General features: G+C 37.4%; 1 protein-coding gene across 1 annotated transcript in view; it reads left to right on the top strand.

Moving 5' to 3' along the window:
* kcnn3 (potassium intermediate/small conductance calcium-activated channel, subfamily N, member 3) overlaps positions 1-18,125 on the top strand; it is a 125,072-nt gene that overhangs the window by 84,922 nt on the left and 22,025 nt on the right. Inside the window, exons 6-7 of the mRNA XM_056475870.1 lie at positions 1,246-1,387; positions 12,231-12,341. Of these exons, the coding sequence (XP_056331845.1) occupies positions 1,246-1,387; positions 12,231-12,341 (253 nt within the window). The remainder of the gene's footprint in view (positions 1-1,245; positions 1,388-12,230; positions 12,342-18,125) is intronic.

Below are 18,125 nucleotides of genomic sequence, written 5' to 3'. Positions count from 1 at the left end.
ATGTGGTGTAGGTGTATTGGGTAAGCTAAATTGTCCATAGTGTATTAGTGTGAATGAGTGTGTATGGATGTTTCCCAGTGATGGGTTGCAGCTGAAAGGGCATCCGCTGCATAAAACATATGATGGAAAAGTTGGCAGTTCATTCCGCTGTGGTCACCCCAGATTAATAAAGGGACTAAGACAAAAAGAAAATGAATGAATGAATGAATAAATATTAGTATATATCCATTTAAACAGCAGGCCACACTCTCAGAAATAAAGGCACGCAAGCTGTCACTGGGGTGGTACCTTATCAAAAGGTACAAATTTGTACATAAAAGGTCCATATTAATACCTCAAGAATACATATTAGTACCTTAAAAGAACAAAAGTACAAAAGAAAAAAATATTTTTAGGTACTGATATATACTTTTGAGGTACCAATATGGACCCTTAAGTACAAATGTGTACCTTTTGAAAAGAGACCACCCCAGTGACAGCTCGTGTACCTTTATTTCTGAGAGTGCATAAAGCTGCAGTGAAGAAAGCACTCGTAAGTGGCAAATTCAAACTACTGAGATTAAAGGGACCGCTTGTTACATGGTTTTTACCACTTAAAGCACAAGAGATATCAATTTGAAGTGAAATGGTTGTAAAATCGTAACTAATTATTACCATGTAATCTATTATAGTTTAAATACTCTGATATTGCTATTTTTAGAAGATGAGCATAGCTTTGAAGTTTGTTTGCTTGATAGCGTTTCATTTTGTAAATGTATACATTTTGTCTTGTTATATATTTTGGTCTTGGTTTTATTTTGTTTAATTTGATTAAAGAAATACATATTTTTGTTTATTTTTTAATTTTATGTTTGTTCTTATGCTTTGTCTTATCTTCTTTTGTTTTGTGTATATCCTATTTACCATTTTACACTGAGATCAAGAGGAAAAAGAAAGTAGTTCTTGCCCGAATCAGAGGCATAACAAACATTTACAAACTCAGAGTTTCTCAACAAGCCTGTAGGCAAACAGTTACACTTTCTAGAATTTCCTTCCGAGTACCTTGTAGATTAGATTAAGGGATGGCGACGTATGGAAGGAATTTTTATGTGAAAACTTGGATGTAATATTTGTGCCTATTTCACATCCGGTTATTGCTTCTCCATACCTTCCACATCCAGAAGTGTTCAAAGGTAACTTCAAAAATCAAATAATCTCTCTCTCTCTCTCTCTCTCTCTCTCTCTCTCTCTCTCTCTCTCTGTCAGGTACCATGACGCTCAGGATGTGACCAGTAATTTTTTGGGTGCAATGTGGCTCATCTCTATCACCTTCCTCTCCATTGGATATGGAGACATGGTGCCTCACACCTACTGTGGCAAGGGAGTGTGTCTGCTCACAGGAATTATGGTATACACACACACACACACACACACACACACACACACACACACACACACACACACACACACAAAGCACAGTGGTTTCACACCCACAGTGGCAAGGGACAGGCTAAAGATATGTTTTCCTATTCGTTATCTTATTTCGAGAAACCCAAACATGCACACTAACCACAGTCTCTCCAGCCCTGTCTGTTAGCACACAGCAACAAACATCCCAATCCTCTTGTGTATTCTGGGATGGCACATTTGCTTAGCTTTGTGGCTGCCATTGTTCTGCCTGATTACTTTACGACGGCGTTAGCTTAATGTAAGCCCCAGGTATTTCTTACCATAATCTCTCTCTCAGATCCTCGACGTCTCTGTGCGTGAGGGACGCTTGACAGGTGGAGCAGTGGATTAAAGTGTGTGTATTTTGATATTGAGTTTACAGATGGTAAATATCTGTTAGCTGAGGTCACTTTCACTCATTTCTCTCCTCTCTGTTCGGAGTGTTCTTCATGTTCACATACTGTCAGTTTGTGTCTCTAAATATCCTCACAGAGTGCAAAAGCGTGGTTAACGTGATGCTTCTTTTTATGTTTATTTTAAAATTGAGATCTTTGTCTGTCTCTCTTGTACACACACACAAACAGAAACTCAAATAGCAGCTGGGTAAAAACATAACAAGTTCCCATAATTGTCCATAATAAAGAAAAAGAAAATATTCTACAACTTCTACTGTATAAAACACAAAGGAAGACATTTATAACATTTAAAGAAATGATGTAAAATTTAAAGACATGACATGTGGTCTAACTATCGAGTAAATAAGGGTATTTTTTGGACATTTTTAAACTATATTATAAATAGCAATCAATATTAGTCTGAGCTATTTGTATCAGTGATGAAATCTGAGTTGTGTTTGTGAAGTAGTGTAGTATTTAATTAGTTAATAATGTACTTTTGGCAGTGTCACACCACATTACTTTTTTATATATAAAATATACATATACACTACCGGTCACTACGAATTTTAAATGTTTTAAAATAAGCTTCTCCAGCTCACCAAGGCATTGTTTCACATTTCACATTTATTTCATCAAAAATAAAATAAAATGTTATTGCACTATAAAATAACTGTTCAAAACATTATCATTTAATTTAATAATTTATTCCAATGATTTTAAAGATGAATTTTCAGCTTCATTACTCTAATTTTCAGTTGCATGATTCTTCAGAAATTACTTTAATATTAATTAACCCTACGAACAGTTTGCACAAACTTTGGCACACTGATAGAGAACAGTCTGATTTTCAACCACAGCAAATTTGGACTGTCTAATTCAAACTCTCTAGCGCCACCACTTGTCCAGACTTTCACTTATGTTTATCTTTATAAGTTTTAAACCCAATGGCCTGCAATCAAAATTCTCATTTCCTCTGATTTCTTGGCTCAAGCTGATTCAAATGCATCCTTATGATGTTCTCATGATAAATCCTTATGATGTCATTACATTTTTTTTCGCTATTCTGAATTTTTAAACTCGTCCTGGCCGTTTTTCAGATTGTCTCCAAAGTTGAATCACATGATCTACAGACAATGCTGACCAAAAGTTATTGAATTCAAGTTGATTAGACCAATCGTTTTTGATTAACTTGTGAACAAATTTAACGTAGAACTTGTGTAAAAATGACTTCAGGCGAAATCTCCGTAACGCATTGTCATATTCAGACTAAACTTGGTGTGTATCACAACCATGATCTGAAGTAAGCTGCAGCGTTTCAACGCACCGCCCCCTAGTGGTCCAGAGATACAAAAAACTTTTTTTTTGCTTATAACTTTTCAACTTTTTTAATGAATGACATTTATTTGCTATTATTAATGGAACTTAAAAATTTGGTAATAACTTTTGCCTTCAAATGTTTATTTTGATTCTCAAATTATTCCTTGGGTCATGCCGACAACATAGATACTAACTTCCTGTCCGCCATTTTGGATTTTGTTCAAACTATTTTTTTTAACTCCTCCTAGACCGTTGGTCCAATCTTCACCAAATTTGACTCGGATCATCTTCAGATCATGTAGACCAAAAGCTATGGAATTCATGTCGATAGACAAAACTGTTGTCATTTAGCATACGCGCAAACTTGATGTAATGCTGCCAGATGACATTACAGGCTGAATGCAATATTGAAACCAAACATGCATGATCTAGATCTGACATTGACCAAACTACGTCAGTTTGTGCCACCTTCTGGGTAAAATTGCCAAACAATTAAATTCCATCAATAGAAATTATACAAACTTTATCAAACGACTTTTGAATAGTTTTGTCTATTGTCATGAGACTGGTCTTGCTAGATTCTTTGTATCATATAGACAACATTAATATAATTTATTATCTAACTGACACAACTTCCTGTCCACCATCTTGAATTAGATTGAAAATCTGTTGTTTTGAACTCTCCATAGATCGTTAGCCTAATCTCCACCAAATTTGGCTCAAAACATGCTGCCAAGAAGTAATGGAATTTTCCAGTTGCTCTGTAGCTTGTTGTCATGCATTTTTATGGCTGCTTGACCCCGATAATGGCTGCTTGCAGCTATATTTATTATTGTTATTATTATTAATATTATAATTATTATTAATGGTAATAGTAATAAAAGCAATAATGACTGGAGTAATATTTTAATTGAAACTACATACGATAAGAAAGCAATTATTTAAATTTTAATAAATATGTAACAATTTGACATTTTTTGAAAAAAATTTAATAAATCTTTTAATAAATCTGTTCGCCTTGATGAACAGAATAATTTTTGTAAAAAAATAAAAGAAAAAGAAAAACTGACCCCAAACTTTTGACCGGTAGTGTGTGTGTGTGTGTGTGCGTGTGTGCGTGTGTGTTTGTGTGTGTGCGTATCTACATGTGTCTCCACAGTGCAGTATTTTTAATGAGCCTTTTTTCCTTTATTATTATTTGAGTATGGTTGCATCATCTTGACATTTTTCCCTCTGCATTTTCTAAAATAAATTTTAATTAAAAACTTGCTTATCAAACAGCAGATATAATCAAGTCATTGTATGTAAGTGCGTTTGAATTTATTTATTTTAAATACGTAATTAACATCACACAATATAAACAGACAGCAATATGCCACTGACCCAGATAACTCAGATAAATTCTCAGTCCTAATTGTTTGAAAGGGCAGCTAATGTTTCAAACCGCTTGTGTTCCTTGCATTCTTGAATGTGAGCCGCTGAAAAGATAAAGCGCTGCAGAACAGGAATGACAGAAGGAGGGAGAGTCTTAGATGTGATTTCTTTTACTGTTGAGAGTGATTGTAATGACTTTCTATAGGCCGAATTATGGGACTTGTTGCTATGACAACATCCAAGGCCAACTCTGTTAGACTGTACCACTGGTCTGTGAGTGCGGGAGTGTTTGGGCAGGGCTTCAGTTTGCCAATGGCTTGGTGATGCGTGAGGATTTGGGGATGTAAGAAGCACCTGTCTATCCTGGTCTGCCAATGTAGATGTGGAATGGACATTATATTTCATCACACACATTTTATTCAAACATCGTCTTAACCCATTTAATCCCATATTTTTTATATGTTATCATCAATGTTTTCACTGACCAAGTATATTTTGCTTTTCTAAAAATAAACAAATTTTGATTTGTTGAATCCAAAAACAAAAGAGACAATGAAGAGTCAAAGAGCCCAAGTAAAAACCACTTAGCTAACACTCTAATCTCATATATAAATCATATAAATCGGGTTAGGCTAATGGTTGTAATTTGCAGTAGGTTATTTATTAAATACTTAAATACTGTTAAAATACTGAAAAATAATAATAATTATTATTATTATTATTATAATCACTAATTTATCATTATTGTTAATGGCATAAGTGTTTTCAAAGTCCACTGCGAAGGGAGTGCAATTGTCAATATGAAGATCGCTAAAACTGAAGTGTAATAATACTTTGAAAGCAATTTACACCTAAGAGAGATGACTGTTTTTTGTAATCATTCCAAGTTTAAAAGTTGGAATGTTTGAAATAAATAGGCCATTGGGGGGATAACTGGCAATAGCACACAACACAAGAACTATGCTTCTAACTACAGCTCTAGAGGTGTGGTTGCAAGCTTTCAAGTTTAAGACGTAGTTTGCGAAAGATTGCGATTGCGATGGATTTGGGAAATGCCAAATCAATGAACTATGTTTGTAACCACGCAACTTGCGACCTTGGTTGGTTAATGATGGTTTTTGGAAATGCACCCCAGGTTGATAATGCTGATTTTTTATTTAATTATCTTCAGTTGAGAATTTGAGAGATTTTGTGTCAAGCTTGTTGATTTTAGGGCTGTGATTGAGGTCATTTGTAGTTTTGTGTTTCTCTTTAGTGCTTTTTCTTGTTAACAGCAGGTGTTCGTCGTTAATTTTCAATCAACACTTAATTAATCACTTAGTGTTAGTTCATGCAAAAATGAAAATACTTTTATTAATTACTGGACTGTTGCTGCCTACAGATAATGAGGGAACTTTCAGATTTCACCTAATTTAATTCGTGTTCCCAAAATGAACAAAGGTCTCAGGGGTTTGGAATGACATGAGGGTAATTAACACAATTTTTATTTTGGGGTTAACTAACCCTTTAAAGTTAGGTGAACTAACCCTTTCTCATTAACTTTAAAGAACCCCTATTATGCATTAAAAAAAGGTAATAAAACACTTTCATTGTCTTATAGTATGCATATATTTTTACCTAATTATCCCAACGACTCCCATATGCTTAGTTTAGCGATTCATTTGTTCCCCTCCTTAGCGCGATGCTAATCTGCGTTGATTGGTCCGATGACCCAGTCTGTTGTGATTGGTTGACTGCATTCTGCACGAGACAGAGAGAAACGCCCACCACGGCTTATCAACAATTTTGAAGTAGTCAGAGTGCAGAGTGTATGTGTGAGCCCCATGCAGGAGTGCATTAAAGCACTGCAGTTTAACACCAGTATATTGCTCTATTCTCAACCATGACACACATTCAGTATTAATCCACACAGTGAACTATTTGAAACTTGACCTCCGCACTTGTGTAGGAACAGCTGACGGTGGCCATAGCAACGACAAATGACAGAGGATCGCAAGCTCACAAATGCGTTTAAATTCGAAAAGAAAGCAGTCGTTATGTTTTCAACGTGATTTTAGATGCGATATGAGAATATAAAGAGTTAACCAGATACACTACAAGCAGCGTGGAGGAGTTACAAGTAACAAGACACAATCAAATACGCATTTTGCATGCTAGAGAAAACAAAGAGGCAACCAATTTAATCGCACTTACTTACACTTGTGGGATTGTGAAATGGAGGAAGGAAGTGGTCCATGAACTGTGTACTGTAAAGTTCCTGTCAAGCTCTGACAAAGTCCCATACATCAATAGTCTTTTTTGATCTTTCCTTTAACAAACGGCCGACAAATTCCACATTTTAAGTGTTTAGATTGCTGAAGCACTCATCAGAAAAATTACAGGAACACAGCACAAGGCTGACGCTGTAATGCTGAGGTATTTTTATTTGCTATAGTGTTTGTGGGTGAGGATTTCAATTTTCTCGGGTCTGCGCGCGCAACAATTGGGCGGGTTCTGTATCAGACGTCACGCTGACACGGCTAAAGATTCGTTATCCCAATGATTCATTTGAAACACTGATTTGAGTCAACTTTTTTATAGATGAATCAATATTTTTAAACAGTTTGCACTTTCAGACTTAAGCCTTAGCTGGATATTTCACTTCACTTAGAGTTTTATTACACACTGCCTGGATGGTCATTTTTAAAAACCCATAATAGGGGATCTTTAACATTGTTCCAGGTTATTTTTAAAGCATCTAAGTGTGGATTACAGTATATAAACACTGATCAGTGTTCATTTAACATTAGGGATTTTGCTGTGTGCCACAGGAAATAAATAAAATCAGCAAAGTTATGTACAATATGAACACATCCTTTAGTAAAAAAACTTGAGATAAAAGAAAAACTAAATTTTAGTGTGAGTGCTGCAAATTTATTAAATTGACAAAAGAATCAATTAAAAGTCTATTTTGGATGTTTTCCTTATATTGACAAAATAAACAAATATAATATGGACATCAAAAACCCCAAATCTCAAAATTGGCAGGTGTGTGTTTCTGCCTGCAGTGTTTCGCCTTAAGAGGTGAATGTTTTGTTATTTTGTCCGGGAGTACTTTTATACAAATTGCCACAAGGAAACACACAAACACATTTTGTCAGTGTCCTAGAGGGGTTTTCCATAGACGGTCATCATGTTTTATTAATTGGTGAATATGGCCAGCAGAAGTGCTTCTTGAAAATGGGCTTGGGTATTTTTGGATTATATGTGTGTCCTACAAGTGGGCTTGAAAACTCTCCATTAGTGACATACACACTGGAGGCACATGTCAATGGAGGCACATGTACTTTCATTAGCCACTTTTAATTCAAATTCATTTCTTATTAGTAGTAGTGTGACCTCATTAACAGCTCCCCTCCTCTTCTTGACACTTCACACTCCATCTTTTTTTTCTCCAGATCTCTCATATTCTCTTCTATAAACTGTTTCCACGTCTTTCTCCTTGACCCCAGATTGCTTTCCTCTTTTCCTGTCTGCCTCACTCCACTTCTTCATCTCTAAATGGGTTTATTTCCTCATTTTTTCCCTCAGTCTGCCATTGAATCTTTTACTCTGTGTATGACAACCACTGTAGAGCAGTTATTGGTGATATCTTCTGTTGACACATTTCTAATGTGTAAATGGGGGAAAAAACAGTTTGTGTGTGTGTGTGTGTGTGTGTGCTACCTTGTATTTCTCGTGTTTTGAGGACCAAATCTCTTTTCATCCATTCATTCGTTTTCTTTTCAGCTTAGTCCCTTTATTAATCTGTGGTCGCCACAGTGGAATGAACCACCAACTTTACACTCCGGATGCCCTTCAAGCTGCAACCCATCACTGGGAAACATCCATACACACCCATACACTATGGACACTTACCCAATTCACCTATACCACATGGTTTTGGACTTTTGGGAGAAACTGTAGCACTTGGAGGAAACCCATACCAACACGAGAACATGCAAACTCCACACAGAAATGCCAACTGGCCCAGCCGAGGCTCAAACCAGCGACCTTCTTGCTGTGAGGCAAACGTGCTTCCCACTGCGACACCGTGCAGCCCCCAAATCTCTCTCTCTCTCTATATATATGGGGCAGCTCGGGCATTCTGTCTAAATGGTGAAACATTTCCGATTACATTACTTATTTGGTATCACCAGTGAAATGAAACAACATCTGTCTCATAAGTTTCATTTTTAAATGTTTGAATCAAACAAAATCTGCCTTTTTTCCAGGTTCCCCAAGCTAATGCGCATGTGTACTCGAAAGGAACGAGATCACGTTACCAACCTCATTTATGGCCGTTCTTCACTTTATCACCCTCTGAATAATGCTTTTTCAGATTTCACTGCTCTTCTGAAGTAATTTGGTCTTGATGGCAAATTTCCTTCAGAAATGACAGCGACTCTTTGTTTACACATTTGTGGGCATTTGAGTAGTTGCTGCTGTCATGTGATGCGCGTTTGACAGGATGGACCGTACCTTGCGTTCGTTTCATACAGATTACAAAACCAGAAAACTTTTGTTTTCAAGTGTAGTTGGTTCATTTAAAAGCACAGATTTCATGTGGATATATTTCTTATGTCTGATAAGTAAATATTCGCTGAGATTCAATTGTGTTTGCTGGCCACAAAAAAAAAAAACTGTCGAAAAAGCACATGTCTGGTCTGAGCTTCTTCCTCGGAGAAATGTCAGTCTACAGTGATGATTGGCTCCTGTACTAGTAGGAGAGGCTTCATTCGCCATATTGACTGTTACACTTTTCCCTGTTCAAAACTCTATGAGTGACATGGATTGTGTTTTCTATAGTCTTTGGTATAACAGTGGGTTGTTTTGTAGACAATTGAAAATATATATATTGCTTTTATTCTAGCCAAAATAAAACAAGTAAAACTTTTGCAAGAAGAAAAAACATTATAGGAAATACTGTGGAAATTTCCTTTCTCTGTTAAACATAATTTTGGAAATATTTGAAAGAAAAAAAATGACATGAGGGCTAATAATTTTGACTTCAACTGTATAAACGTATACAGTGGTTGTAAACTGTAATAATATTTTAAAAATAAATATTTTAAATATTAAATAATAAATGTAACATTTATTATTAATTGTCTAAGCTGCTCTGTTTCTGTACTGAAAATACACTTGGCGGCAAGCAAGTTTGGTAGCAGTTTTCACACTGAACAAAAACTATACCACTGGAGTTAGTTTTTAAGTATTTTTTTTTATTCTTTTGGTCATGCCTTATCTCCCTTAGGGCAGCAAGTAAGCAGAACTGCCACCAGTTCCTCTTTAAAGATACAGGTGGATGACGCCACCGCAGGTAACACTGCAAAGAACTAATAGTGCTAAAATTGTCCACTTTTTCTGGAAGCAAAATGTAATTTTTTATTTTTTTTTTACTTTGGATTTTGTGTAGAAAAATCCATAAATAATTTATTTTTACTTAAAATACATTGCATATGCTTTTTGTCTCTTTCATGTACTTTCATTGAGAATGAACAAAGGGTTGCTTCATCGCAAAAGCGTTGATTTGCAAAGTTATAAACATTTGCCTAGTTATAATGATTCTTTGCAGTGCAATATTTGACCAACTGGGTAAAAATGTATTTTCATCAGTTAATACACATTACATCTGCACACTTTGAATCAGTCACACACAGACAGAGAGAGAGAGCGAGAGAGAGAGAGAGAGAGAGGACTTAATGTTAAGTTATATTAATAGATTAAGAGGTATATAATATTAAGAGTTTATTAATATTAATATTTTTGACCATGTTGCCAAGGTCAGCACAATGGCTCAGTGGTTAGCACTGTTGCCTCACAGCAAGAAGGCCGCTGATTCAAGACCCAGCTGGGCTAGTTGGCGTTTCTGTATGAAGTTTGCATGTTATTCCCGTTTTGGTGTGGGATTTCTACAGGTGCACCGTTTTCGGCGCAGTCCAAAGACATTCAGAACAGGTGAATTGAATAAACTAAAGTTTACAGTGTAGTGTATCCCATAGTGTATGGATGTGCGAGTGAATGGGTGTTTCCCAGCACTGGGTTGCAACTGGAAGGTCATCCGCTGTGTAAAACATATGTCGGAATAGTTGGAGGTTCATTCCGCTGTGGCGACCTCTGAAATCGAGACTAAGCAGTAGAGAAAATGAATGAATGTTGCCAAGGTGGTTGATTCCCATGGGTTATGTGTTGAAGCACACATCAGTGTCCTCTCGATTACACAGAGGAATGCTACTTGGATCACTGAGTAACTGTGGTTACTATTATTGTTTGAGGGTAGCACATTTATTTACAACTGTGATCAAGAATGGCTTTAACTACCTAGCTTTACCTAGCTAAGCTAAGATACAGTAGATGAGATGCCATTTGTTCTGCTGAAAGCTCCTGAGTAAAATCCTTAATAATGTTGCTAAATAGGCCAGCCTGGGAGAGACATTAGGAAAAAGTAGAGTTTGTTGGAAGGGGCCAGGAGTTTTGGCATTGCCCTTTATAGAGACTGTGGTAAATTTGGTGTTTTCTTAGAATATTGTCCTTTGCCTTACTAAATTTGCACATAAGGAAATAGGAGGAATGACCCTAGTGCAAATCTGTCATGGTTTGGGTGTTGTAGAAGATTGGTGCAAAGTTGGAATGCCATTGTATCCTTTGGCCACTATAGAGGGCTATGAGCATGGAAAATCTTTTGGTGTGGTTTATTACCTATCCATGTACTAAGTTCTACTAAGTGTAACACCTATCTATCTACTAAGTTCTTCTAAGTGTAACACCTATCTATCTACTAATTTCTACTAAGTGTAACACCTATCTATCTACTAAGTTCTACTAAGTGTAACACCTATCTATCTACTAAGTTCTAGTAAGTGTAACACCTATCTATCTACTAAGTTCTTCTAAGTGTAACACCTATCTATCTACTAAGTTCTACTAAGTGTAACACCTATCTATCTACTAAGTTCTACTAAGTGTAACACCTATCTATCTACTAAGTTCTAGTAAGTGTAACACCTATCTGTCTACTAAGTTCGCCAGAGGGAGATGCAGACACCTAAAACCCGATCTTGGAGGTGGCCCAGTCCATTACAACTGTCATGTCCATCTCAAGGTGCAGGCACCCCCAAGGATGAAAGTACAGCCAAATTCCCTTTGGATCATAATCCAATCCAATGCTTTTAGTTGTGCGAGCCATAACCTGAACATTGTCATAGATATACCCTTACAATGAGGGCATCCACTACTCACAAGCACTGTCTCAACACGTTGGTTGCCCAAACTTGTCACAGAGCGATGTGTGGGCAGGAAATATATGGTGGGAATGCCATATTGAGAAAGAAGCAACCAACTGCTTTGCTCTTTTAGTAGGAGACTGCTTTTTTGCTCTATTGACCAGTGAATCTGGTCTCTGTTGGTCTCTGTTACTCTGTTGACCAGTGAAATGCCCTGGAGTAGGACACAAAAACTGAAAAAATGTACTTCACTCTTCCCTATGTGTTGTAATTTTAGAAAAAATGGTGTTTAGAAAGATAGGATGGGAAGTAAATTATGACAGAATTTTCATAATTTGATGTTTTCATGGCCTATCCATGGCTCTCCTTTATATATTATCAGCCGTTTCTCCACTAATAAAACAAGTCTACAGTGTTTTCATGCTTCTGTTTGTTCTCTCACCTTGACCTCGTCTCTTGTCTCTGGCAGGGAGCAGGTTGCACTGCATTGGTTGTTGCTGTGGTTGCCAGAAAGCTGGAGCTGACGAAGGCAGAGAAACATGTGCATAACTTCATGATGGACACACAGCTCACCAAACGGGTAAACGCACATACACACACACACTTTACTAAATGGACAAAGCTTCATATTCAGAGAAGCATACTGTATACATGCTGCAATTTTCCTTTCAGGTCCTTTTCAATTTTTTATGCGCTAGAAGGACTCAAAAATAGCTCCCCATATCAAATATGTAGGCATCATCACGGCCTACATCAGGCTGGTGATCAATAATTGCAATGCAGATTTAAAAAAGAAATCACTTTCGCTGTGGAGTGCTTCTTCAGATGAGCAGCTATAAGTAAATGCCTTCCTCATGGAGGAGGATGGGAAACAAGCCTGTTTTTTTTTTTTTTTTTAAAGGTTTATTACCTCATGCACAGTCTATTGCCTGAGCTTAACAGGCTGTCGGGGGACGAAAGAGAGATCAATAAATGCTGCGGTCGTCATCCTTTTACATTGAATTTGCAGCTACTATGGTTACAAAGCTTTAATAAAAGAGGAAAATCATGCTCGCAACTTTGACCTCATAAACCTGTTGCTGTGGAGACAGAAGTGGCCAAGAGTTTACCTTTGTCTGGATGACAGGGGTGCAGGGTGTTCCTCCATCTTCCCGTCAGGTGGATCTGACAGTGGATGTGGATGGACAGGGTCTCTCAGACTTGTTTACCATGCACTGTCTTTAAATAGAAATGCTAATGTGCTCTTTCTAAGGTAGTCCAGCATTCTAATGATGCTGGTGATTTTACACGTTTTTCGCAAGTGGTAAACATATTCAGATGGCTTCTGTTGACAATTAAGCCAGACTTCAGAGTTTGTTAGGGTTGTAAATGTTTTCTTTCATTGTTTTGTGTAAAGGTTATTGTGTGATGAACGCATATAAAGATTAATAGATCTTTTTTCTCCAAATATACCTGTTTTTGACTAGCAGTGAGTCACATCTGAGTATAAGTAGCGCCAGGTCAAAATGGCAGTGTTGAGAGAAAAACATTAGTCACATGTATAAATCAAATCTCTGAATTTCATTTAGAAATAGTGTAAGATAGGCTTTTAGCAGCCCTGGATAACACAAAAAAGGGTCCTCTGGGTGCTCTGGTTTCCCCCACAGCCCAAAGACATGCGGTATAGGTGAATTGGATTAACTAAATTTACTGTAGTATATGAGTGTGTGTGTGAATATAATAATGTATGGGTATTTCCCATTACTGGTTGCAGCTGGAAGGGTATCCGCTCTGTAAAACATACTCTAGATCAGTTGGCGGTTCATTCTGCTGTAACCCCTGATAAATAAAGAACTAAGCAGAAGGAATATGAATGAATAATGAACCAAAAATTGAGGATGACGTCCCATAATGCTACCATAAAAAGAACAGAATGCTGGTGTTCCTGTTTTTACAGTTCTTGTCATAGACGTGTTGAAAGCCTAATTTTATATAATGTTTAACACACTTAATGTAGATTACATTACTACAGCTGTCGTTTTGTAATGTAATCAATATATTAGGATAGGAAAAGGTAGGGTAGGATTGTTTATTCTTCCCTAAGGACATTTGTCTTGGACACTCATTATAAAGCCGTCTGAACAACACTGAAACAACACTGAAATACATCACATCCGGTCGGCCGGTCACATTTGGTCTAGTCACAGGAATTCAAATATTTCACCATTTCCGCAATTCTGGATCCGAATTTTCCACATACGGAGATGATCAAAACTCCACGCAGCTCTCGGACTTCTCTCCATTGAAAATGAATGACTTCCGGTCTGTCGCTTGTCGTTTGTCATATGCAGTGAAAAGGCGGCTCAAGCCCCAATCCCAATTCTACCCCTTATCCCCTTATAGTGGCTGGGAATGACCTTTTTTTCACAGTGTCTGGAATAATATTAATATTGTTTTCATGTGTTTACATAGATGAATATGGGCACGGTGTAAATGCACAGTACAGTTACGATCCTATTGCCACATTAGATCATTATGACAACATGATATATGCCTTCAGTGATTTCCTGAAGGTAAGTACCAAAAACTAAAGCCACTGGAGTAACTACAGCAGTCAAGATCGTCAGTAAGAGATTACAATGATATATGATAACTTGCACCGATGTTGTAGTGGTGTCCCATTTCTTAGGGGTAAATTTTAACGGGGTACAAAAAAGTAGGGGTAGAAAATAGAATTGGGATTGGAGCTAAGTATCTTGGCAAATAGGTCATCGTATTCTTCTATTCAATTATATAATCAAAGGTCTCATGAATGAGTCATGAGATTCACAGTATATTATCAATAAAACAGAACAATAGTGTTATCGACTGTACTATGACAGCAGTATATCTTATACACTGTTTTTTCCTATAGAAATATTTGATTTCTCTGTTGTAGACTGACATGAGCAAATCCTGGCAGCTGATATTATGGTAAGGCTTAAGTTTACCTCATAGTCAACAATGATGATCAAGACTTCATTTACACTGTGCTGGCCTCTGCCTGCTTCTCTCTACATCCACCTGAAGCTGCTGCGACCTCTGACAGACTCACTGTCAGTGTCTGAGCGATTGTATGGCGCCTAGTAATGATTAAATAAGTGAACAGTATCAAGAGGACTGTTTGATTAGAGCCGAGGTTCTTAACCTGGGATCAGAGACCCATTTTATAGCATCAGCACACTTGCAGGAGGTCCTCAAGATTAATACCATTTATAACAAGCTAAATAAATATTAAAATAAGCTTAAACCTATGAATGTAATTTCTAAACCTGGATTTTTTATGAATGGACTTAATAATAATATTAATAAATGTTGTTATTATTAAAATCAACAACTGAATTATTCACAGGGCCTTTGATTTTTTTGAAGGGGCTTGGCAAAAGGTTGCCTAGAAATGGATGGGTAAATGGGTGGATAGAGAAACAAATAAAACAAGCAGCAATGAATGAGACCTCTCACCCGGGCTCACCGCCGCCCGGTGGCCCTAGGATGACAGAAACAGTGGACAATAATAATTTATATATATATAAACTGAGAAAATCACAGATTTATGTCTTTTGTCAGCAGGTGGCGCTGTGACTGTGACTCAATATTGGCATGTAGATGTCTTCAGGAGAGGAATCTCATCGAACCTGTGAATTTTCAGGCAGATCAGACATTGTTTGGCTGAGTTATAAGTACCTCCTCCTCCATGGCGATACACTGAACTTTGTTAGTCCAACGTGGACACGCTCTTCGGCGAAAACTCTAGATCTTCACAATTTAACATCACAACGGCCTATGGATTATACTGGCAAAACTTGGATTCGATCTGATAGAATTTGTAGGAGTTTGTTACACTGTAAAACATGTAATTTCCTGTTGCCAGCAGGTGATGCTTTAACTGTAACTGGATATTGGCATGTAAATGTGTTTAGGTCAGGACTGTTATCAAACGTGTTCAGTTTGAGGCAGATCAGACAACGCATGCCTGAATTATAACAAATTTCTGTTTCGTGGCGAAGCATCAAAGTTTGAGAGGCTGCCACGGGCACACTCTTTGATGAAAACTCTAGATCTTTACAATTTAACATTGTCAAGGCCTTTAGATGACAATACCAAATTTCAGTGTTGATCGAATAAAATCCCTAGAAGAGTTCGTTAAAATACAACCCTTGAAAATGCCAATGAACTGCACTTTTTTGGCACAGGAAGTTAAAAATATCTGACTTCCAGTTGGGTTTGAGATTTCACTCCAAGAGACTTTTTTTGTAGGTATTGCCATGTTTAATGTGTGTGCCAATTTTTCGTACGTGTGCGTGAATCGTAGCTTGAGGGCTCGACCGTCTAATGTGCATAGGTTGCGCTGTCGAGTCATTTTGCCACACCCACTTCCGAAACCTACAACAAGCGTAATTTTTCACCACTTCTGGTGTGTTTGCAAAGTTTTGTGAGTTTTCGGGCATATTCATTCTAGAGAAGAAGAAAAGGAGCAAATCTAATAGGGCTTTAGTCTTTAGTCCCTAAAGATTTGTTGGTAATTTCCTAAATGAATTACTTAATCCAGACATTTTGATTTATTTTCTTTTGGACTATACACTCAATTTAAAATTACTTGTGTTACTTGTGATACCATGATGATTTACTGATTAAATTTATTTATATATATATATATATATATATATACAATGTCAATCTCCTAAATGATTAGAAACAGCCCATTCCATGTCTATAGAAGCCAGTGTATTCTCATCTAGTGCTGAACATTACGGATATACGAAGCAGCTATTCTAAACAGTATTTTTATTTTTGGTAGGGGTGTTTATAATCACTATAATACTGCTTCAGTGTCATTCCAAAAGACTCGAGCATCCCTGCCTAAATTATATCTGCTATCATCATTCTCGCTCTCTCACTTTTTAACATGCCCTGTCTTTGGCTCTTCTCATAAATGAGACCTGCATTGAGGTTGGTGCCAGAGCTCCTACTCTTTTATTATTAAATACACTGACCACTGTTAATTAATCAGAGCTGCACAGTGCTAAATCTAGACACAGCTTTAAAAAAAAAAGAAGAAAAAAAAAAGCCTGGGAAGCGCAGCCCTTTGGGTGGAGGAGGAATACTGTCAAATCAGGAGCTTATTAAAAACGGGAAGGTTCTGTCGTCCCTCTGTTGCCCGCCGAGGATGTAATTGTTCTTTCCTCCAAAGCACCACCCTTTGAAGTCTCCTCATTCATTTTTCTTCAGCAGATATTCGTATCCAATTTTGTCATTTATTTGCTCTCCCTCTCCCTTTTCTGTTGCCATATGAGAGATTTACAGAACAGTTGTGGCTTTCAGGCATTATAAATCTGTCAGTGCACAAGAGCTAAAAAATACTGTAACACTGTAACATCATGGCCCTTCACATATGGTATTTTAGTGCAACAAGGTATTCGCTGACCACCCACAATTCTGTGTAACCAGGTGGTAAATGTGCAATATTATTGCTGCTGTATTTAAACAGGACAGTGTAGTGAATAAAGTGCTTAAGAATGCAGCATACAAATAAATAATGAGTGAATTTCAAATGTTCTGATATAACAACTCTCAGTACAGGAACTTGAATTAATACTACCTTCACATGATATCTGAATTATCATAAATATCATAAAGGTATCCTAGTCTTAAATTGGTTTAAAGTTGTTTTTTTCAACCCAGGCTCATTCTGAAAACGTAGTCCCATGGACGTTTCTGGAGACTGCAAATTATGTAGCCGGAGGTACGTATGGCTGCATTTCATTTTTTACCGTTACGGGTATGACGCCGTTCCTTTTAGCGCTGACCGTTTATCTCCGTGTGGAGGGCTTTCCCGACGCAACCAGTTTGTCCAGTTAGTTCGTCGTGTGTCTGCAGACTTGAGACGCAGAGAGGAGCTGACCACAACGACAACAACTGGGTTCGAGTCCGGGAAAGAGTGGTTCCAGAAATCAGGTAAGACGGTAAACAGATTCCAAAAAATAATTGCAAAAAAGTTCATAACAGGGTGAGAATGTGGTAAAATCCGAAAACTTGGTAAAAATCAGACGAGGGCTTTTCTTTTTCTGGACGGCTTTTGTAAATTGTTGGTTGGGTTTAGGGAAGTAAGTGGGTGGGTGGGTCAATCGGTAAAACCGGTTGGATTTAGGGAAGGAGGAGAGTGGGTCGGCATTGAGTCAATCATTCAGTCAGTTAGACAGACAGACAATCGTATGACAGCAGCCTCTGGTGGGTTTACGCGAGAACAGTGTGGGTGTGAACGGCACTCTCGAGAGACGTTAGAGATGCGAAAATTTGCGAAATTTGCGAAAACAAAAACTGCAAAAATACGTACCTCCCGGGACGT

The sequence above is a fragment of the Danio aesculapii genome, chromosome 16, assembly GCF_903798145.1.
Source record: "Danio aesculapii chromosome 16, fDanAes4.1, whole genome shotgun sequence".
Taxonomy (NCBI): domain Eukaryota; kingdom Metazoa; phylum Chordata; class Actinopteri; order Cypriniformes; family Danionidae; genus Danio; species Danio aesculapii.
Note: the sequence above shows the minus strand (reverse complement) of the source record. Positions and strands in the feature narration are given on the sequence as shown.